Source organism: Lissotriton helveticus, chromosome 9 (assembly GCF_964261635.1).
Source record: "Lissotriton helveticus chromosome 9, aLisHel1.1, whole genome shotgun sequence".
Lineage (NCBI taxonomy): Eukaryota > Metazoa > Chordata > Amphibia > Caudata > Salamandridae > Lissotriton > Lissotriton helveticus.
The window spans coordinates 1166820547-1166843794 of NC_136070.1; the positions used below are offsets into that span (position 1 = coordinate 1166820547).

Below are 23248 nucleotides of genomic sequence, written 5' to 3' on the forward strand. Positions count from 1 at the left end.
GGACGCGATTTGTTATTTCTGACAGGGAAATTGCGCGCGCGCCTGCTGCGCCCGCGTGTGCGCGCGCGCGGGTGGGAGGCCTGGGAAGCGGCAGGTGGGGTGGGCAGGCACGGGGAGGGACAGTGAATACATTACACCAGCCCCCTCTCTGAGCGCCGCAGGGCCCCCCCTCGCCCTGCCTGACAAGGTATGTCTGCGGAGCGCGGAGCAGACGCCGGGGACGCGCAGAGCGGCGCGTGAAACAACAGGTGGGAACGGAGTGAAGAGGCAGAGAGACAGTGACGAGGAGGCACCTGGAAGGGGGGCGTCTGCTGCGTGGAGGAGGCTCGCGGGGGGCTGGCTGGCTGGCTGCAGCGCGCCCAGGTGTGAGCCTCGGAACACTGCACTGTGCGTGGAGCCTGGGGCGCATAGGGTGTCTCGGGAGGGGTGCAGCCCCAGAGTTTTGCAGGCTGGGAGAGTTTTCAGAGGCGCTATCTCTGATTCCATCGCGCTTCCCTGGAAATGGTGATTCGGTTGCACTTGGTCGCGCGCGGGCCAACAGGTGATTGTCAGTTTGCGGGTTCGTGTGTGTAGCGCTCCACCTTGTGCAGCAGCATAACGTCCCGGCAGCGGAGAGAGCGCAGACAGGCCGGTGCCGCAGCTTCACTCACCCTCTGGAGGAACGCACGGGGCTGCCCTCCCCGACAATCCATTCCCAGCAGCAGCGGCGAGCTCAACGTGTGACACGCATACCAATCCGCACCGAGGCGAGCGGAGCAGGCAGAGAGGTGGCTGCTCTGCGGGGTGTGCACGCACTGTCTGCAGGGGGCTCGCAGCACAGCGCGGGGCCGGTGGGGGTCACCTGGAGCGCGCTGCACGAGGAACAGGGGCACACGTGGAGCACGCACCCAGCTTCCTCTGTCAGGAACACACCGACGAGGAATATGAACAAAAAAACAAGGCGATGGATTTTCCACATTTTTCTCAGTTTGGGGATTGTCTACATCAAAATTGGGTGAGTTAACTTTTCCCACCCTCTATTCTGTTGAGCCAGAATTACAAATATGCAAGAGGCAACAGCCTGCATTATTGTCAGTCATTCCAAGGTGCCGACTACCTGTCAACATCTATTTATTTATCTATCTATCTATCTATCTATCTATCTATCTATCTATCTATCTATCTATCTATCTATCTATCTATCTATCTATCTATCTATCTATCTATCTATCTATCTATCTATCTATCTATCTATCTATCTATCTATCGCTGTCTGTCTGTCCCCCTCGCAGCCAATGCTTTTCCTGCACCTCTCAGTTACTGTCAGCAACTTGTTTGTCTGCAGTCTCTGACCAAGCATCTACCTGTCTGTCTCCCTCTCTGTCGTTTTTTACAACTCTATAGACCATATGCTATGTCATGGACGCCTGAATGTTCAGGACACAACATAGGCTATCACGCGAGACACTTATTTGTGATATGCCTGGTATACACTTCACATTGTGCATCTTCTGCAGCAGCACATGCGATGTGACAGGCGCACCCTTAGGCACCCGGTGTGACCGCTGGCATTCTTTAGGTTTGGACCGCGCAGCTCTGTCCCAGTAAACAGAACCTTTCGCCAAAGGTGCACCGCCCTATCTCCCACTGACCTTAACACAACTCGCGTGTATCTTAAAATGGTATACGGTGAAGAGAAGAAATGCACACTGTGCACGGTAGGAGCTGCAGAAGGGTGGGAAGTACAAACACCATGCAAGTCAAAACTTGCACGCTAAATATCATGCAGGAAGAAAAGCTGCTGCACCGAAGGAGGCATGCGATAACTATGACTGACTTATCCGATAATATTTGGACTGTCACATGGGCCTCGGTGCGCTGCAAGTTAGGTATCTCGTGCACATCTGTAAAATAATACAATATAGACCACAGCACACCGCCTCGAGCATCCACGCGAACCGCGGACATTGGGCCCCCTCTGATCCCAGTTTACCCCCTGCCCCCCCTCACCTTTAGCCCCACTCGTCCCGGGCAGGCCCCGGAGCTGCCAGGAGCGGCGCGCGCTGAAATTTACGAGCCAGGAAGTTTGGTCACGTTCTGGCGCGAGCCCCACCGGCGCTTTATCTCGGTTTTAATTATAGAAAAAAAAGTGATATGGAAAAAGGCGAGGCTGGGATGGCCGCGGCGCTCGCGCAAACTTTCCTTCCCGCCCCGTTCCCTATGATCGGACGCGTTGATGGTCTTTAACTGGAACGAGCAGAAAGAAAACAAGCGGCCCTGCCCTGTTTGTGATTTGGGGGCAGCGGCAATATGCTTCCTCTGTCTGGATAGCAGGTACAGGGCGCGTACCGCACCCCCCTGACACGAGGAGGTCCCCAGAGAAGAGACACACCGGCCAGAGGCCACAATGGAGCCATGCTCGCCCAGCTGCAAACACACACCGTATTAACCCACCAAATATGCCAGAATACTTCACAGACCTGGCAGCGGTGTGGGTAGGCACCCGAAAAGACAGGGCAGTGTTGCGTTGTGTTTTTGGGCATTAGAGGGGGGCAGGGCAGCAAATCCAGCGAACCAAAGGTCTGGGATTGTCCAAGAGACAAAGCATAAGCCAACTATGGTAAACATTAGTTTGTAGTGCGCGCAACAAGCGTCTTTCAAAATATGATAAATACGGTAATTACAAAAACGTGTATTTCTTCAAAATGTGTGTTTCAGTTTAATATACTAGACGGTATCACTGCACCGAGTGCCATTTATTCAAAATAATATTTTCTGAGCATAAGCGTGTTAGCATTTATTATCATATCCCATTGCACTGTGACGTTCCCATGAGTTACATGACGTTGGTTCGTCATTCTCACGTGCACTGTGTATAGTGTCGATGTTGTTATACGATATGGAGCTTCATCGATCAATACTGAAAAGTTTAAATTGTTTAAGACTATTCCGAGATTTGGCTGCCAGGGAAAACGATGCACATAAAAGTAAAGCGATGTGCCCAGGGTCACGGAATGTGGTCAAGTGTCGGAGGTAGCATGTGAGGATAGGTTCCCTGGTTACATACAGTGCGATGCTGGTGTTAATATCCTAAATTCTTTTGTTTAAAACCGAAGGGCATCGTTTTGTATTTAATTCATTAATGAGATCAATTAGAACATGTTAGCTAAATACGCATATTACATGTTAAATCAATCGGACTCTCTATATGAAGAAATTCAAAACACAGTGTTTTATGGAAGGCAAGTCACAAATCACTATTTTTATGTTAATATCAATGGCTTCCCATTACAAAAAAAACCAGGCCTATTTCAGGGAAGCTCAACAGGAAAAGCGCGAAAATAAAAAAATAAGCCAAAGAAACAGGCCTCGGACACCCCACAACGTTTGTTATCCATTTACAGGCATTCACATTTGAAGTTCAGCTCTTCTGCAGATAAGCTTTCCCTTACATGTTCTGTGAATGAACATCACCCCCATTTCAATATTATTTATAAGCTCGAAAACCTGGGAGTTGCAGTTTTCATTTAGAAAACTTCAATATGGTGGAATGGGGCCCTTGCCAGTGAAGTTGTGTCCATCTGTTTTAGCTCGTCAGTTCAAACAAACTTAATCTAGAGACATATAGGGGATGTCTGATGCAATGTAGGTTCCAACTGCTCAGTTTAGTAGGTATTAATAAACATTTACTGCGTAGAAAATCAGGATACATCAGAAGCAACCAAAATGCTCTCTGGCCACGTATCAGTGTATTAAAAAAAATCTGTCTAAACAACATCAGGAGATACCGGAAGGAGCTCAGATTTACACTGGTTGTCTGTAACTATAATCATAAGGATAATCGCTGGGGAAAATCAGGAGCTATCAGAAGAATCTCAGATTCAGAGAGGTCACCTCTAACTCTAGTCAGAATGTCTTGGTTTGGAGTGAACAAAGAGATGTCTCGAGCAGCCCAGAGTAACACAGACCATTTTAAAAGCATTCATAAGCGTTGGACACAATCACAAGACGCCCAAAGTAACTGGGATATGCACTGGGCATCTTTAACCATAATCCTTCTGTTTTGCTCAGAAGAAAATCCGAAGCATCCCTATGATTATCCTGTGCCAATGAAGTTAACATGTTGGGGAGAGGATGTAGCCTAAGGTCTGGAGCGGTCGATCTCCAATCTGGGGAACTGGGTTTGAGTCTCGGCAATGACACTCAACATCTTGTGATTCTATGCAAATCACTTAATCTCATTGTGCCTGCATAAAATGAATGTGCCTTTGTGTAATGCAACTGGTGCTCATGTAAAGTGCTCTGAGGCCTGATACCTTTGGGTCAAGTTTGCGCTATATAAAAGAAAAAGAAACAAGTATTGACCTAGGTGCATCTCCAAAATGTTTCAGACATGTCTACTATTACCCTAGTTCCCATTTTTGTGTAAATACGTGGTTGCAGTTTTTATACAAATGCGTGAACTGGGGCAATGTTAAAGAGGGCTGTCTTGGGAACTAAAAGCATCCCTTGACAACATTTTAATTCCACTACACGTATCAGTGGGTGAGGATAGCCAGGAGCGTGATACTTTGCAAGGGGGTTTGGGGACATTGTCTAAAAGCCGCAGGTTCTCAACCTAAAGTCATGAAATATCCTGAAACAACTCTGGAGGAATTCAAAAGTGCCCGGATATACATCTTTTCGAGCTGGAGTTTGATGGCATTGCACGTGTCTCGGTCTGGGCAGTGGTCAAAGTGCATTAAAAAAAAGTATGGGAACCATGATGCTGTGTGCATTGGGGGAGGGATGAGTTAGGGCGGGGTCAAAGGTGCGGCTAAAAAAACAAAGTATTCTGCCACTTTTTTCAGCCTAAGATTTAAGATAAAAAAAGCACTTCCAAAATATAGATTTAAAAAATACACTGCCTGTAAATAGTGCAATTTATTTTTTATATCTCTCCTTGGTTCTGTCTCGCGCCGGGATGCCCCCGGGTAAGCTGAGCGCGCTACAAATTTCATATTATTATTATTATTATTTAAAAGCACACACTTCACAGCTCAGCTGGTAACTCCTTGCGCTACCACTCAAAAAGAATAAAGCTGTGTCACCCGGAAACCTCAAGTGATTCCATCAATTAAAGCCAATACTGACTTCCAAGCAGCCTTTACATTTGAAGAATAACCTGTTGTGCACATTAACATTTCTGTCAGGGAAGCAGGTACCTTGGCAAGAAGGCTTGTATAGTTGTCTGCCCGTTCCATAGTTTCACAACAAAGGAGACTCCCTGTAGTACACTTCAGCTGAAGCATTTCAACTGTTGGAATTAACCGTCTGGTACAGTTGTGTTTCATGAAAAGTAGGGGAACCGTTTTTCTTAAATTTAGAAAGTATGGTGCATTGTTCCACTCAGATCCTGCATGCTTCGACTGCTGGGTCTGGGTCTTTACCAGGACCTGACCTCAACGTCCTTAGCACTAGAGGCATTCAGGCTTACCTATAGGTCCTTATACATCAAGTGGCACATCAAGGGTGTTATGAGCCATAAAGCCACAAGGGAATTGAGTTTCTAGCACCATGCTCAGCTAGTAAAAGCCATATATGGCTCCCCTGGACCCCGGTGCCATTGCACCTGCTGAACTACTGCCAGCTACAAATCTGATATTAGTATACATGGAATGTGATCGAGAATGCATATATGTTTTAATGTTGTCTTTTCATGTGTTTGTGCTGTTCTTATTCTTCTCTGTGGCTAACTTTCAATAATGTAGTATATCAATACCCATTAATGAATGAATGTATTAAGCAATGAAAAGATACTTATAAAGTGTTACTGTTGCTTCAGAAGAAGTGTCCTGGCGCTTACCCATGCAAAGTTCATTTTGTGTCTTAATGCTGATTCCTACGTACAGGCCACCTGACAGCTCAACTTTCTACTAACCGGCGCAAGCCTTATGGTATTGTGGGCCACCCATTACCTCATGTGCTTCAACACCTCATCATGAGCACAAAGCGCTATATTATGCATATGAAATACAATTCTTCCTGCATGTGATTGAAAATTGCCTTTGGCATGTCTTATCCTCTAACTGTGATTTTATTTCTAAATATTTTTTAATGTAAAGCAATTTATGTTCATTCTTTCTCCCAGTGTTAAAACTCTATAATGAGATCATCTAAGAATGCATATTGTAGTTTCTTGATTTCCTCAGACACATAAAGCACTCTGATGACTTGCTGGGCCAAGTTTGAAAAGCTCCATAAGTAAATAGATACATGAAACGTACGCTCATGTTGACGGTAGAGCCCCTATCTCTGTTACTTTTCTAAATATATGCTGAAATAAATTAAAGCGTTAATTCTCCAGAGTTTAGTACGGTATTGGAGCACCACTTTTCCGCAGTCGTAAATCAAGTATACATATGTGCTGCTCTCAGAGTTGCTGTTTCTGTGCTGAATTTGCCGAGGAACCCTCCGCCCTAACTCTGGAAAGTTGGATATTATCTCCAGTATACTCGGGAATTCCCTGTGTCCTGATAGGATAGTCCAGCCTTGGGTTTAAACCTAAAATGCACGTGTCCTCTCCAAATTTACTCCATTGAAAGTATTTTCAAATGAGAAATGAGGCAACAGGAGTACATTTTAGATGATGTACCACATATTTTCCTCTAATGAAAGTAATTGTGAATGAAACATAAGACAATGGATGCAAATCTGACATGGCCCAGCCCAGACATCTCCTCATCTCAGAACACATTTTTGAGAATTCAGCAACTATTGTTTGCCTTATCTTTGGGCTTCAGGTAGGACGAGCCTCTTTATGAGGCATGGGTACCAGTCTCCCTAGTAGTCAAACCCCTTGTCACAGTTGTCTCCCTTTGTGATTTTGAAAACTCGTGAAGCTTTCGATTACCCAGGGTTCAAGTGCTATTCTAAGTGCCGGTCCTAATTTGACGAGATGTTCAGCTAGAGAGCAGTGAAACACAGATCACACATTTCTTGGAGATTTCTAGGACTTCTTGGGTGGACATGACTTCAAGGCCTTGCAGGTGGGCAAGAGTTTGGAGAGCTCACCTGATTGAGGATAGGAAGGGGATCAGAGAGGTTTCTAAGACTGGATCTCTCACTACGTGTGGACTGTACCTCTGAGTCGTGGTGCTCACTGTAGCGCAGCACTGGAGGGCACAGCGATGTGATTGGTTGGTTCCAGGGAAGATTGGCAGATCATTCTTGAGGTCCTTTTAAGTAATCGCAGTGATACTTAATTGAGATGCCACATACTACATGTAAACTTTTATTGTTTGGAAAAGTCATTCTGCAGTGTTTTAATGGATTTAAAGCTGTTCCATTGCTTGGCACCACATCTCTCATAAACTTCAATGCAATGGTCCATGCCTGTTCACAGCAGGATATTAACCATGGCTTCCCTTTCCTCCCAGTGGCTTCTCCTCGGTGGTGGCTCTGGGGGCCAGCATCATCTGTAACCGTATCCCAGGCCTGGCCCCCAGGCAGAGGACCATCTGCCAAAACCGGCCAGACGCCATCATAGTGATCGGAGAGGGGGCTCAGATGGGCATCAATGAGTGCCAGTTCCAGTTCAGAAATGGGCGCTGGAACTGCTCGGCCCTGGGCGAGAGGACCGTCTTTGGAAAAGAGCTGAAAGTGGGTATGTTACCTGTTTTTGTAGTCCTGCAAGGCTGGGGTCTGATGTCTTAGCTGCCTAGCTTTGATGCAAATATCTTAACTTGGGACATTTTTACAGTCTTGCATTTTTTTCTGTCTACCTATAATGTAAAGTACTTTATTTTGGAGGCCTCTAAGCATCACAGTATATCAAAAAAGCCAACCACTGCCGGCCCCACTGACAAATGTTTTTTTCTATGAATAGGTGTGGTTTACTTCTGGAATTTCAGGAGTAAGCCACACCTGGTTACAGAAAAATCTTTGTGAAACAGACAATAATTACTTATCCATCATCAGGGTGACTGATATTGGAATACGCACCACGCAGAATTAAGGAGTCTTTGTGTATTCAGGTCTTCACACACTTTCCCATGCAGTAGATATACACTGGCCAATCCTGGACTTTTGTCAAGGGATATTCGTTGAGCTTCGAAACATAAGTCAGCAGAAATGGCGATTTAGATATATTTTTGATCTCTGGTTTCCTTAAGTTTCTGTTAGTTCCACATACCTCTCTTTTGGGCATCATTGATGGGTAGTTGTGATTACTAACATTGGTAATTCACTAGTGTTAGTTAAAAAGTTAGTATGGTTATTGTACTCAGGCCATATATGGCCATGTAACAGAATATGTTCGGCCATTGTGTTGCACATCTGTGGGATGTACAGACCTCCACACCTCAGTGGTCCTTCTGTAGTGTTTACTTCAGGTCATTCTGCACTGCACATCTCGCCTTGTTGTGTCTGTTGCTGAACCACTGGAACAAGGATAGCTCTATGAGTACACATTACTTACTAGAACTGCAGGGATTATGGGTTTGTCCCCAATGCTAAAGTTATTATTACAGAAATCTGTGACGTTCACTCATGCCCTACAGATTGTACTTTACCCAGCGTGACTTTCACTCCTGTTGCTGTTTTTCTACACGAGGTTGTATCTTTGACTCATATGCTGTAGGTATTATTACCACATGATCCAGTGGCCTTTGCTTCAATGCAGGTGGTAATACAAGACGAGCCATGCCCCTCCTATGCTGCATTTGATACTGCACAAGCTGTGGCCTACACTCCAGTTCTGCAGTTATTACTACACGAGGTTGTGGCCTTCACAGCTAGGCTGCAATTAGTACTTCTCAAGATCCAGTTGCCTTCATTTCTATGCTCCAGCTAATACCGTTTAAGAAAGTGGCTTTACTCCAGTAGCATAGCCAGTGTGTCATAGGACCTAGTGCAAGGAAGGAAATAGGCTCCCTGGCTGCTGTTGAAATGTGAAATACAGCTATCCTCAGAGTACAGTGGGCACTGGTGCACTGCACCTGCTGCATCAATGGAAGCTACGCCCCTATTCACTCGTATGCTTGAGTTAATACTGTGCAACCCCGCGGGCATCGCTTTTATGCTCCAGCTAGTAATGCACCTGGTGTGGTTTTTACTCCTATACTGAAGTTAATATTGCATGAGCCAGGAGCCTTCGCTCCTATGCTGTAATTAGTACCACACGAGGATGTGGTCTCATTCTTATGCTACAGTTAGTACTGCACACTCAATTACAGCAGTGCTTACAGCACACGTCAGTCACCTTCACTCCTCTGCTAGAGTTACCTCTGCAAAAAGCAGTGGCCTTTTCCCCTATGCTGCAGTTATTACAGCACAAGGCTGTGGTCTTAACTCGTGAGCTGTAGTTATTACAGCACAAGGTGGTGGCTTTCACTTATAAGCTGCAGTTATTACCGAGCCTTCACTTGTATGCTGCAGTTAATACTGCACAAGACTGTGCCCTCCACTCGTAAGCTGCATCTTTTACTGCACAAGGCTGGGACCTTCACTTGTGAGCTGCAATTCTTACAGCACAAGACTGTGGCCTCCACTCGTAAGCTGCATCTTTTACTGCACAAGGCTAGGACCTTCACTTGTGAGCTGCAATTATTACAGCACAAGGCTGTGACCACTCGTAAGCTGCAGCCTTTACTGTACAAGGCTAGGACCTTCACTTGTAAGCTGCAATTATTACAGCACAACGCCGTGGCCTTCCCTTGTAGGCTGCAATAATTACTGCTCAAGGTTGTGGCCTTCACTCGTAAGCTGCAGTTATTACTACACAAGGCTGTGACCTTCATTCGTGAGCTGCAGCTATTACAGCGCAAGGCTAGAACTTTGACTTGTCAGCTGCAATTATTAGAGCACAAAGCTGTGACCTTCCATTGTAAGCTGCAATATTTTCTGCTCAAGGTTGTGGCCTTCACTCATAAGCTGCAGTTATTACTACACAAGGAAATGGCCGTCACTTGTACGCTGTAGTTAATACTGCACACGACTGTAGCCTGCACTTGTATGCTGCAGTTCTTAATGCACAAGGCTGTGGCCTTCACTTGTATAGTGCAGATATTACAACACAAGACTGTGTTCTTCACTCGTACACTGCTAGGTTGTGGTCTTCATTCGTAAGTGGCAGTTATTCCTGTGCAAGGCTGTGGCCTTCAGTTGAATGCTACAGTTATTGCTTTGCAAGGCTGTGGCCTTCATGTGGACGTACAGTTATTGCTGGGCAAGGCTGTGCCTTCACGCGCGAGCTGCAGTTATTACTAAACAATGTTGTGGCCTTCATTTGTATGCTGTAGTTATTACTAAACAAAGCTGTGACTTTCACACGCGAGCTGCAGTTATTACTAAACAGGGCTGTGGCCTTCACTTGTAAAGCTGCAGTTATTACTGCGCAAGGCTGTGACCTTCACTCGTAAGCTGCAGTTATTACTAAACAAGGCTGCTGTCTTCACTCATAAGCTGCAGTTATTAATAAACAAGGCTGTGATCTTCACTCGTAAGGTGCAGTTATTACTACTCAATGCTGCTGCCTTCACTCGTAAGCTGCAGTTATTACTACACAAGGCTGCTGTCTTCACTCGTAAGCTGCAGTTATTACTAAAGAAGGCTGTGACCTTCACTCGTAAGGTGCAGTTATTACTACACAAGGCTGCTGTCTTCACTCGTAAGCTGCAGTTATTACTGCGCAAGGCTGTGGCCTTCACAAGCGCGCTGCAGTTATTACTAATCAAGGATGTGACCTTCACTCGTAAGCTGCAGTTATTACTAAACAAGGCTGTGGCCTTCACTCGTAAGGTGCAGTTATTACTACACATGGCTGCTGTCTTCACTCGTAAGCTGCAGTTATTACTAAAGAAGGCTGTGACCTTCACTCGTAAGGTGCAGTTATTACTACACAAGGCTGCTGTCTTCACTCGTAAGCTGCAGTTATTACTAAAGAAGGCTGTGACCTTCATTCGTAAGGTGCAGTTATTACTACACAAGGCTGCTGTCTTCACTCGTAAGCTGCAGTTATTACTAAAGAAGGCTGTGACCTTCACTCGTAAGGTGCAGTTATTACTACACAAGGCTGCTGTCTTCACTCGTAAGCTGCAGGTTTTACTGCGCAAGGCTGTGGCCTTCACAAGCGCGCTGCAGTTATTACTAAACAAGGATGTGACCTTCACTCGTAAGCTGCAGTTATTACTAAACAAGGCTGTGGCCTTGACTCGTAAGGTGCAGTTATTACTACACAAGGCTGCTGTCTTCACTCGTACGCTGCAGTTATTACTAAAGAAGGCTTTGACCTTCACTCGTAATGTGCAGTTATTACTACACAAGGCTGCTGTCTTCACTCGTAAGCTGCAGTTATTACTGTGCAAGGCTGTGGCCTTCACACACGAGCTGCAGTTATTACTAAAGAAGGCTGTGACCTTCACTCGTAAGCTGCAGTTATTACTGCACAAGGCTGTGACCTTCACTCGTAAGTTGCAGTAATTACTAAACAAGGATGTGATCTTCACTTGTAAGCTGCAGTTATAACTAAATAAGGTTGGGGCCTTCACTCGTGAGCTGCCGTTAGTACTAAACAATATTCTGACCTTCATTTGTATGCTGTAGTTATTTCTGCACAAGGCTGTGGCCTTCACTCGTGAGCTGCAGTTATTACTGAAGGCTGTGGCCTTCACACGCAAGCTGCAGTTATTACTAAACAAGGATGTGACCTTCACTCGTAAACTGCAGTTATTAGTACACAAGGCTGCTGTCTTCACTCATAAGCTGCAGTTATTACTACGCAAGGCTGTGGCCTTCGCTCGTAAGCTGCAGTTATTACTGCGCAAGGCTGTGACCTTCACTAGTGAGCTGCAGTTATTACTGCGCAAGGCTGTGGCCTTCACTCGTCGTAAGCTGCAATTATTAGTAAACAAGGCTGTGACCTTCACTCGTGAGCTGCAGTTATTACTAAACAAGGCTGCTGTCTTCACTCGTAAGCTGCAGTTATTACTAAACAAGGCTGTGACATTCACTGGTGAGCTGCAGTTATTACTACACAGGGCTGCTGTCTTCACTCGTAAGCTGCAGTTATTACTAAACAAGGCTGTGACCTTCACTCATAAGGTGCAGTTATTACTACACAAGGCTGCTGTGTTCAATCGTAAGCTGCAGTTATTACTACGCAAGGCTGTGGCCTTCACGCGCGAGCTGCAGTTATTACTAAACAAGGCTGTGACCTTCACTCGTAAGCTGCAGTTATTATTGCGCAAGGCTGTGACCTTCACTCGTAAGTTGAAGTAATTACTGAACAAGACTGTGACCTTCACTTTGTAAGCTGCAGTTATTACTAAACAAGGCTGTGGCCTTCACTCGTGAGCTGCAGGTATTACTGCCCAAGGCTGTGCCCATCACTCGTTAGCTGCAGTTATTACTACACAAGGCTGTGACCTTAACTCGTACGCTGCAGTTATTACTAAACAAGGCTGTGGCCTTCACTCATGAGCTGCAGTTATTACTACACAAGGCTGCTGCCTTCACTCGTAAGCTGCAGTTATGACTACATAAGGCTGCTGTTTTCACTCGTAAGCTGCAGTTATTACTGCACACGGCTGTGGTCTTCACACGCGAGCTGCAGGTATTACTAAACAAGGCTGTGACCTTCACTCGTAAGCTGCAGTTATTACTAAACAAGGCTGTGACCTTCACTCGTGAGCTGCAGTTATTACTACACAAGGCTGCTGTCTTCCCTCAGAAGCTTCAGTTATTACTAAACAAGGCTCACTCGTAAGCTGCAGTTATTACTACACAAGGCTGTGTCCTTCACTCGTAAGCTGCAGTTATTACTGCGCAAGGCTGTAACCTTCACTTGTAAGTTGCAGTAATTACTGAACAAGGCTGTGACCTTCACTTTGTAAGCTGAAGTTATTACTAAACAAGGCTGTGGCCTTCACTCATGAGCTGCAGTTATTACTGCACAAGGCTGTGGCCATCACTCATGAGCTGCACTTATTACTACACAAGGCTGTGGCCTTCACTCGTAAGCTGCAGTTATTACTAAACAAGGCTGTGACCTTCACTCGTAAGCTGCAGTTATTACTAAACAAGGATGTGGCCTTCACTCATGAGCTGCAGTTATTACTACACAAGGCTGCTGCCTTCACTCGTAAGCTGCAGTTATTACTACACAAGGCTGCTGTCTTCACTTGTAAGCTGCAGTTATTACTGCGCACAGCTGTGGCCTTCACACACGAGCTGCAGTTATTACTACACAAGGCTGCTGCCTTCACTCGTAAGCTGCAGTTATTACTACACAAGGCTGCTGCCTTCACTCGTAAGCTGCAGTTATTACTAAACAAGTCTGTGACCTTCACTCGTACGCTGCAGTTATTACTAAACAAGGATGTGGCCTTCACTCATGAGCTGCAGTTATTACTACACAAGGCTGTGACCTTCACTCGTACGCTGCAGTTATTACTAAACAAGGCTGCTGCCTTCACTCGTAAGCTGCAGTTATTACTACACAAGGCTGTGACCTTCACTCGTACGCTGCAGCTATTACTAAACAAGGCTGCTGCCTTCACTCGTAAGCTGCAGTTATTACTACACAAGGCTGCTGTCTTCACTCGTAAGCTGCAGTTATTACTACACAAGGCTGCTGTCTTCACTCGTAAGCTGCAGTTATTACTGCGCACGGCTGTGGCTTTCACACACGAGCTGCAGTTATTACTACACAAGGCTGCTGCCTTAACTCGTATTCTAGATAGGGTGGTCCCTGACCAAATCGGAATTAATAAAACCAATTACAACAGAAAAACAATAAATGACACAATTATTTAACAAGACACTATTGTTTTATTCAAATAGTGTTTGTGAGTTCATCCTTGCATTATTACGTTTAGACTTTTTTTATTGTTAAACACATAAATAACATTTTTATATAGTGCCCACCTTACAGGGAAAAGGGAGGGTAAAGTGCAGTGTTCGGGGATAAGTGCAACTGAGGGAAAGTGACAAGTCAATTGTAAATTTCTTTTAACAATAGACAATGGCTTCACATAGGAGCCATACAGGAATGCATCTGAAATTCTATTGGCATAGTAATCATAACATCATGTTATAACCGGTGTTGATAATCACACTCTAGTCATGTGTTCAAGGTCTAGCAGTCAGTCAACGTTTCGACCCTAATTGTAGGGGTGATATCCCTTACATGGCGGGTCTTCTTCAGGACACTGGGGAGGGGGTGGGCATGTCCTATAGGAAAAGATGATTAAAATTAATTTAAAAAAAAAAACAGTAAATGGGAAAATGTTCACAGAGGTACAAAAAGAGTTTGTCATTGAGACAAGGCCATTAGAGATTGTGCTAGTATGTATAGAACAAGTTATTGTCAGGCTTATGATATGGTCCTATCCCTGGATGAAATACATACTTCAGTGCAAAGTTCTAGATAGGGGCAGAGAGTCAAGCATCAAATTAATTAATGAAGCAACATTGTTAGAAAATGACAAAACATTGCCAGTCTTCTGGTGTTACCTTGTTTTGGAACATAGAGCTGTCTCCAAATATCGTTTCCTGTAAAGTAATATAAGGACACTAATAGTGAAGTCTTTTAATATGGGTTCTTATACGGGCTAAGACTGTTATAACGCCCTGCTGGGTAGTTAGACGGTCAATAAACAATTCAGGCGTCTATTGGGATCTTGACCATACAGACCACCTTAATACCCTGTGAGGCAGTTACGTGGTCTAGTTTTGATTAACAATGTGTAATAACTAGTAAGTGTCTCCCTATATACAGACTGCTATAACGCCCTGCGAGGCAGTTACGTAGTCTAGTTTTGAATAATGTTGTGATAACAACCAGCGAACGTCTCCCCATGTCTGAGGGAACCCTAATTTCTAACATCTATGCGGTCTATTCATAACTCATAATCACAGGTTGCCATATATCAAGAAATATCACAATAACCTGTGATAGCCATACCTATTGATCCTTATTTTGGATAACCTAATGTTCTCTAATGAATTTGGTAGTTTATTGCACCCCTCGTTCTTTTATCTAATATACACAATAACCCTTTGATCCCGTACTGCGCATACTGGGACTGAGTCCACGCAATGACAATACTCTATAAACCCCATTGCAGACTTAATATGCGCATGAATACCTTTTCCTCTCCCTCTGGAGGCATAGTTAGATTACCATAGTGATAGGCTGAGTCTGTCTACCGTGTCTACCACGGTCATGTGACGCGGAAGTCTGCCCGTTTTTACTTTTGCGGTGCAGGACGCCAGACCAGCATACGACCAGTAGGAGACTGCCGGGGACGCGGTTCCACGACCCGATTTTTCAGGTAACCAGAGCTAATTTACCCTCTTTTAGGTTTACTAAGTAGATTACATGATGAGGAAATCGCGGGACCTAATTCCTTGCTCCGATTTCATTTCCCAGGGGCAGAGTCATGAAATAACGCAGACCCTGGCTCATGCACTCGAGTTATGGAACAGGTAATTTTCCCTGTTTTAAATTGAATTACTGCCCAGTGATCTGTGGGAGTGGCTTAGCAATACTCATGGCCCGCTCTCTTCTCCTTAGGTGCATCACTCACATTGAGATCCCACTGGATCAGCAGCAAGGTAAATACGGATTAGTTCCTTATTTGTTTTTGCCCGTATAAGAACCCATGTTAAAAGACTTCACTATTAGTGTCCTTATATTACTTTACAGGAAACGATATTTGGAGACAGCTCTATGTTCCAAAACAAGGTAACACCAGAAGACTGGCAATGTTTTGTCATTTTCTAACAATGTTGCTTCATTAATTAATTTGATGCTTGACTCTCTGCCCCTATCTAAAACTTTGCACTGAAGTATGTATTTCATCCAGGGATAGGACCATATCCTAAGCCTGACAATAACTTGTTCTATACATACTAGCACAACCTCTAACGGCCTTGTCTCAATGACGAACTCTTTTTGTACCTCTGTGAACATTTCCCCATATACTGTTTTTTAAAATTAATTTTAATCATCTTTTCCTATAGGACATGCCCACCCCCTCCCCAGTGTCCTGAAGAAGACCCGCCATGTAAGGGATATCACCCCTACAATTAGGGTCAAAACGTTGACTGACTGCTAGACCTTGAACACATAACTAGAGTGTGATTATCAACACCGGTTATAACATGATGTTATGATTACTATGCCAATAGAATTTCAGATGCATTCCTGTATGGCCTATGTGAAGCCATTGTCTATTGTTAAAAGAAATTTACAATTGACTTGTCACTTTCCCTCAGTTGCACTTATCCCCGATCACTGCACTTTACCCTCCCTTTTCCTGTACCGTGGGCACTATATAAAAATGTTATTATGTGTTTAACAATACAAAAAGTCTAAAAGTAATAATGCAAGGATGAACTCACAAACACTATTTGAATAAAACAATAGTGTCTTGTTAAATAATTTTTCAGTTGTAATTGGTTTTATTAATTCCGATTTGGTCAGGGACCAGCCTATCTAGAACTTAACTACCCAGGCCCCTCTGACCTTCTGGGTTGACCCCTCATTGTATAACACCTTCACTCGTAAGCTGCAGTTATTACTAAACAAGGCTGTGACCTTCACTCGTACGCTGCAGTTATTACTACACAAGGCTGCTGCCTTCACTTCTAAGCTGCAGTTATTACTACACAAGGCTGCTGTCTTCACTCAGAAGCTTCAGTTATTACTAAACAAGGCTCACTCGTAAGCTACAGTTATTACTACTCAAGGCTGTGGTTTTCAGTCATGAGCTGCAGTTATTACTGCCCCAGGCTTTGGCCTTCACTCGTGAGCTGCAGGTATTATTGCCCCAGGCTGTGGCCTTCACTCGTGAGCTGCAGGTATTATTGCCCCAGGCTGTGGCCTTCACTCGTGAGCTGCAGGTATTATTGCCCCAGGCTGTGGCCTTCACTCTTGAGCTGCAGGTATTACTGCCCCAGGCTGTGGCCTTCACTTGCAATCTGCAGGTATTACTGCTCCAGGCTCTGGCCTTCACTCGTGAGCTGCAGGTATTACTGCCCAAGGCTGTGGCCTTCACTAGCAATCTGCAGGTATTACTGCTCCAGGCTGTGGCCTTCACTCGTGAGCTGCAGGTATTACTGCCCCAGGTTGTGTCCTTCACTCGTGAGCTGCAGGTATTACTGCCCAAGGCTGTGGCCTTCACTTGCAATCTGCAGGTATTGCTGCTCCAGGCTGTGGCCTTCACTCGTGAGCTGCAGTTGTTACTGCCTCAGGTTGTGTCCTTCACTCGTGAGCTGCAGGTATTACTGCCCAAGGCTGTGGCCTTCACTTGCAATCTGCAGGTATTACTGCTCCAGGCTGTGACCTTCACTCGTGAGCTGCAGTTATTACTATCCCAGGTTGTGTCCTTCACTCGTGAGCTGCAGGTATTACTGCCCAAGGCTGTGGCCTTCACTTGCAATCTGCAGGTATTACTGCTCCAGGCTGTGGCCTTCACTCGTGAGCTGCAGGTATTATTGCCCCAGGCTGTGGCCTTCACTCGTGAGCTGCAGGTATTACTGCCCCAGGCTGTGGCCTTCACTTGCAATCTGCAGGTATTACTGCTCCAGGCTCTGGCCTTCACTCGTGAGCTGCAGGTATTACTGCCCAAGGCTGTGGCCTTCACTAGCAATCTGCAGGTATTACTGCTCCAGGCTGTGGCCTTCACTCGTGAGCTGCAGGTATTACTGCCCCAGGTTGTGTCCTTCACTCGTGAGCTGCAGGTATTACTGCCCAAGGCTGTGGCCTTCACTTGCAATCTGCAGGTATTGCTGCTCCAGGCTGTGGCCTTCACTCGTGAGCTGCAGTTGTTACTGCCTCAGGTTGTGTCCTTCACTCGTGAGCTGCAGGTATTACTGCCCAAGGCTGTGGCCTTCACTTGCAATCTGCAGGTATTACTGCTCCAGGCTGTGACCTTCACTCGTGAGCTGCAGTTATTACTATCCCAGGTTGTGTCCTTCACTCGTGAGCTGCAGGTATTACTGCCCAAGGCTGTGGCCTTCACTTGCAATCTGCAGGTATTACTGCTCCAGGCTGTGGCCTTCACTCGTGAGCTGCAGGTGTTACTGCCCCAGGCTGTGGCCTTCACTTGCAATCTGCAGGTATTACTGCCCCAGGCTGTGACCTTCACTCGTGAGCTGCAGGTATTACTGCCCCATGCTGTGACCTTCACTCGTGAGCTGCAGTTATTACTGCCCCAGTTTGTGTCCTTCACTCGTGAGCTGCAGGTATTACTGCCCCAGGCTGTGGCCTTCACTCATGAGCTGCGGGTATTACTGCCCCAGGCTGTGGCCTTTACTTTCTGCAGGTATTACTGCCCCAGGCTGTGGCCTTCACTCGTGAGCTGCAGGTATTACTGCTCCAGGCTGTGGCCTTCACTTGCATGCTGCATGAATTAGAGCACGCGGCTGTGGCCTTCACTCACGAGATGCAGTAATTCCATTCAAACCTATAGCTTTTAGTTCGATATGCAATGTACCCTGATTCTAAAGCGTCCAAACTAAACCAATTAGCAATCAAAAATAGCTCTGGGCCATCTCTTAACTAAAAATGTGTTGATCCACGCGGTGGATGAAATCAGGCATGTTCTGTTTTTTAACTAATCACCACCATTGAGCTTGTATTGAGACTGAAATCTCGTTATAGAAACAATGGAAGGAAATGTGAATGGACTGTGTCCAAGGGGATAGTTCGCTGAAGCAGAGATTCTCATTTCTCTTTACTAGCGTGGGTGACGGGCAGCTGGTAATTTAAACAGGATCATTGAGACGGGCATCTCACTGAGCTGTGGGACTCGCGCTGCGCCGCACCAGTTTGATCAAACATTGCGGAAATGTGTCCGTCATTGCTCGTGCTCCTGTTTAGACAGCATGTTCTAGAAGCTTGGGCTACAGTTTATTTTGAGTGGACTAGGGACGATTGCCTCAGGGCTGGACGTATTTGGACGTATTACCAGGTACATAATATTTTTAAAGACAATAGCGTAAAACACCTCCCAGAAAAAAAATATTTGGCTAAGATTTATTCGTTTCACACTTTTCTTTTTTTTTTGCTGCCCAATTAAGCAAGGCAACTGTTGCGGAAAACCGTGGAAAACAAATGTTGTTTATCATCTTTTTGTTTAAATTACAGTGTTAACAATAGTACCTGGTGATACGAAATATAATGTAGATCATTTCACTGTATATTGCTGATTTGATCTTTCACAGCTGAATGGTGTTTACTATTGCGTCAGAAAGTGAACTGTGCACCCATATAGTTTTCCTAAATTTGTATGCGATAGAGATATATTTCCCAAATCTCGGTATTACTCAAGATGTTTACACTATATGAATATACCACACCATTCCACAAAGGCAATGTCCTGATGCTACTATTTAATTTGGACTTGTGTTAAGGATAACAAGTCAGACCAGGAAGTACATGAAGGAGAAGGGTATACATAATTTGGGAGCATTAAGAGCGAAAAATCTTAAGGAGGGTATCTTAAATAGGGTATAGCCTATTAAGACAGGGAAACATTAGGCAGAACTTGAAAGCTAGATCAAGATCCTACGGGCTGTGCACATAAAGAGATGAATATGCCAAGATAAGGTAGGCCAAGACCATTGCTACACTTGAAAACAAATCAAAGGTATGGGAATTGCACAAGGGGCAAATGGTAAGCAACGGCAAGAAATTAAGTAAAGTGCGCGACGTCTCAAAGTCCTTTGCACTTGTAAGTCACACTTAGATGAGGGGAAACTTTCACCTGTGATTGTAAATCACATATTCTGGGTGTTCATATTTTTCTCAACACAGAAGGCATTTACTGTTAATGAAATTCAGGTATTTGGTCAGATTGTCTCCATTTTTATAAAAGTGGATTGGAAAATCTGAACACCAAGGGTGATGGCCTTGTCAACTAGGATTGTCTATTCTGTGGGTATTCACAAACATTTTCAATATCTTTTTTATTACACTAATTACATTTATAATATCAGGTCTATTTCAAGTAGGCATGCAAGAACTTCAGTGACCTACCCCAAACACTGTTATTTTGTCATGAAATGCAGGGGAAGCAGGTGCAACTATATCATCAGCTGGCCAAAAGAAGCAAGAATAAACACAATTTCAGAGAATGTCGAAAACTGGAATTTACCCATGACTTGACCACAAAAAAATATTATCACAAATACTTTACGAAAAGGAGAGGTTATAAAAATCAGGCCGAAAGGAGAGACAGGAGCAAAATATGTATATAGAGAACAGGAAGAGACCAGAGACTGAACTATGAAAAGTACCATTGTGAACAAGCAGAAATAAGTAAAATTGACCTGATCAACATAGAGGAAAGGAATGATTAGAAAGGACAGCGGAGAAGCATGCAAGAGCAGAATTAGAGATACCAATACGAGATATAGTGTTAAATATTATAAAGTTAGCAATTTCGTCTAACGTAGTGGCCAAAGGACAGAAGAAAGAGATGCAAGATTAGTGTGTCTGGCTGATGTGCCACTTCTGATGATGGACAACAGATCAGTCTCATGTAGGTCGGATGAGTGAAAACTGGAAAAAGGTAATGAAAGGTCTTATAAGCCATTGTAGAAACCAGGATGATTTTCTTTCCAGTTACGTGACAAATAAAACAAGCATTGGCAAAATGACTTGGTCTGGCCTTCGAAAGCCTGTAATAATTGTTTGCAAATATATGTAAAATGTAAAAAAAAATACAAAAACTGAAACATAAAGGAGTACCTTAGCAGCCCAGGAAGGATACCCATAGTAATGAAGTATGCTACTTTTTCAATTTCCCCACATGAAATGTCATTATTAATTTTTCAGTGTTGAGCTGTAGGTCACAAATTTTTGTACATCTAGCCAACCGTCACTCTAACTGAGATATCCTTCAGTGATGGTCACATTTTACATAATTAATTGTTATATTATTATATTATATATGTGATCTAGCCTTCCATTAGATAAGTTTCTTGTAACAATGAGAGACCACCCTAGCATATAGTGCTAGATGTTCTGTAAGAAATGCAAACAGTAGAGGGAAGGGAGGTCGAGTCAGTTGGGTTTTATTTTGCTGCTAAACAAAAGATAACACTTAGACATTTGTTTTATTCCATGCCTAATTTAATGACACTTTCTTTACAGTAAAAAAGTATGTGACTATCCAATAAATATTGGGCGACTATTATTATGAGTAATTTGTTTTTAAAATTGGTACAATTCACCGAATTTAGAGTCTTTTTGGGGACATAGAATGAAAGTGTTTTCCACACTTTAATTCTAATCAACTGGAATTGACAACTTACAGCTCCATCCATAGTGTGCAGCTCTGTTCCTCACGTCTCTTTAAATCTTCCTGGATGGCAATGCTGGTCAAGAAGATATAAGGAGCCACCTACAACCCCCCCACCAGATTCAGACTTCTGCCCATCACCCAGAGTGGGTTGAATGCAGTGAGAGAAGCTTCAAGATATGTCAACCCTTCTGGATGGATGACTTTCCATCAATCAGAATGAATCCTTTTGTTTAGCTCATTCTGCTGCTCTTGAAGCTGGATACAGTGAGGGATCTGGTATCCCATTGCAGTCCATGCCCCATAGCGGTACTTCACTTCACATGGATTTAGGATGTGGAAGATCCATTTGGAGATTAACAACCAGAGGATAACACAATTGTTATTAATTGATTCTAGGTAATTTTCCTTATTTGTCTGCAACAGCTGTTCTTTTGGTTCCGATCTGATCCCTTCTATCATATAATGCTGTACAAACCCTATCCAGCAAAATTTTCTGTGATGAATATATCTGCCATCAATCCAGGTAAATCCAGTTTCAATGTAAAACTAAATGGAGATAACCTCTTGGCAAACAGTCCAAGTAGGATCTTGTTAATTAGTTTGGCCACATTCTCTGGGCCACCTAGAGGGCTTTGAAATCATATTGTATTTATTAGGAGTGATTCTGAGATTGAATCAGATTCAGTTCCAAATACATTTACAACAACATTTTATCAAAAGGTGGGCTCACCTGTCCCTTAAAATAGTCATAAAAATCTTTGACGAGACAATCATGGAAGAGATTTACATCAATTTGATTAGTTTGTCTAGGCTGAGATTTTAGCAATGCCTGTGACATAAAGGTATATGTATGCATCTTTGACATCATCACCAACCTCACAAAGGGCCAAGGCAGCAAAGAATTAAAAAGACAGGGAGAATTAAAAGAGCCCTGCGCTGCAGCATAACACATTACCTCAGCTTCTCAGGACAGCAAGCGGCTTACAGCCACTCACCTGCTATTCAGCAAGTGCACACCAGTGATGCTAAGCCACCAGACCTCAAACCTCCAGTCCTGGCTTGTACAGCTCCTAAAACTCCTATTCTGCATCTTCGGGTTATTATCCTGAAGACTCCGCTATACAAGCAAGCAGGCCTTGACATAAGGAAGCTATATTTAGACTGTCTTTCATGTCTTTGTGGATTTTCCTTCTGGTGCTATTTGTTATTATTCTTTAGGGGTATCCTTCTGAAACTAGAGTTTCGGCTAAGACAGATCGCTTACCTATTGGAAGAGGCTGTTATTACATTAAGAAGATGAAGCATTGATTACTACACCCATCTCTGCATGAGAGGCATATTATATTAAAGCCCATTACAAAGGAAAAGGAACTCAAAGTATTTCTTGCAGATCTGAATGTTTGGAGCAAGGTCCCTTACTTTCAGAGTCTTCTGCTGCCTGTGGTGTTACTCAGAGAATTCATTCCCACCTCTTCTAATCTGTCAATTGCTCCCTTTAATGCAAGTCCATTGTATACGTGGGTCCTTTCCCTAGGAAGAGTACATGCCAATTCACCTGTGTGTCAGTTGCTTGCATGATTATATCTCTCTTCAGAGCATGCTTGTCTTGGAGAGCGACAAATGGTCTGCAGTTCCCAGAACAGTTCTCGTAATCCCACACCATCTGCTTACCCTAAATCCTCTTCTGTTATGCACTACATTGTAAATCTACTTGATCACAATGTTTCTTCTACAAAATGCGCAAAAATACAAAGTATCCAAATTGGATCATGATCTTCTTAACCTTCCTTCAAAATCAACAATTTACGCACATTCTCCCTCACATTCCTTCAGGACTCCTCCATGCCGTGAAATTGGATTTTTGGTCTCTTTAAAGTGGACTATTTTAATGCATTGTATTATGGTCCTCCTGATTAAAATGTTGTTCAAAATGCTGTCGACAAACTGATCAGGGGCATCAAAGAGTATGGCCC

The 23248-nt window shown here is 44.1% G+C and overlaps 1 protein-coding gene across 1 annotated transcript in view; it reads left to right on the forward strand.

Moving 5' to 3' along the window:
• The first annotated feature begins 266 nt into the window (after nucleotides 1–266).
• Nucleotides 267–23248, forward strand: part of WNT7A (Wnt family member 7A) — a 146079-nt gene continuing 123097 nt past the window's right edge. The window contains exons 1-2 of the mRNA XM_078661628.1: nucleotides 267–994; nucleotides 7398–7624. Of these exons, the coding sequence (XP_078517754.1) occupies nucleotides 924–994; nucleotides 7398–7624 (298 nt within the window). The 5' untranslated portion in view covers nucleotides 267–923. The remainder of the gene's footprint in view (nucleotides 995–7397; nucleotides 7625–23248) is intronic.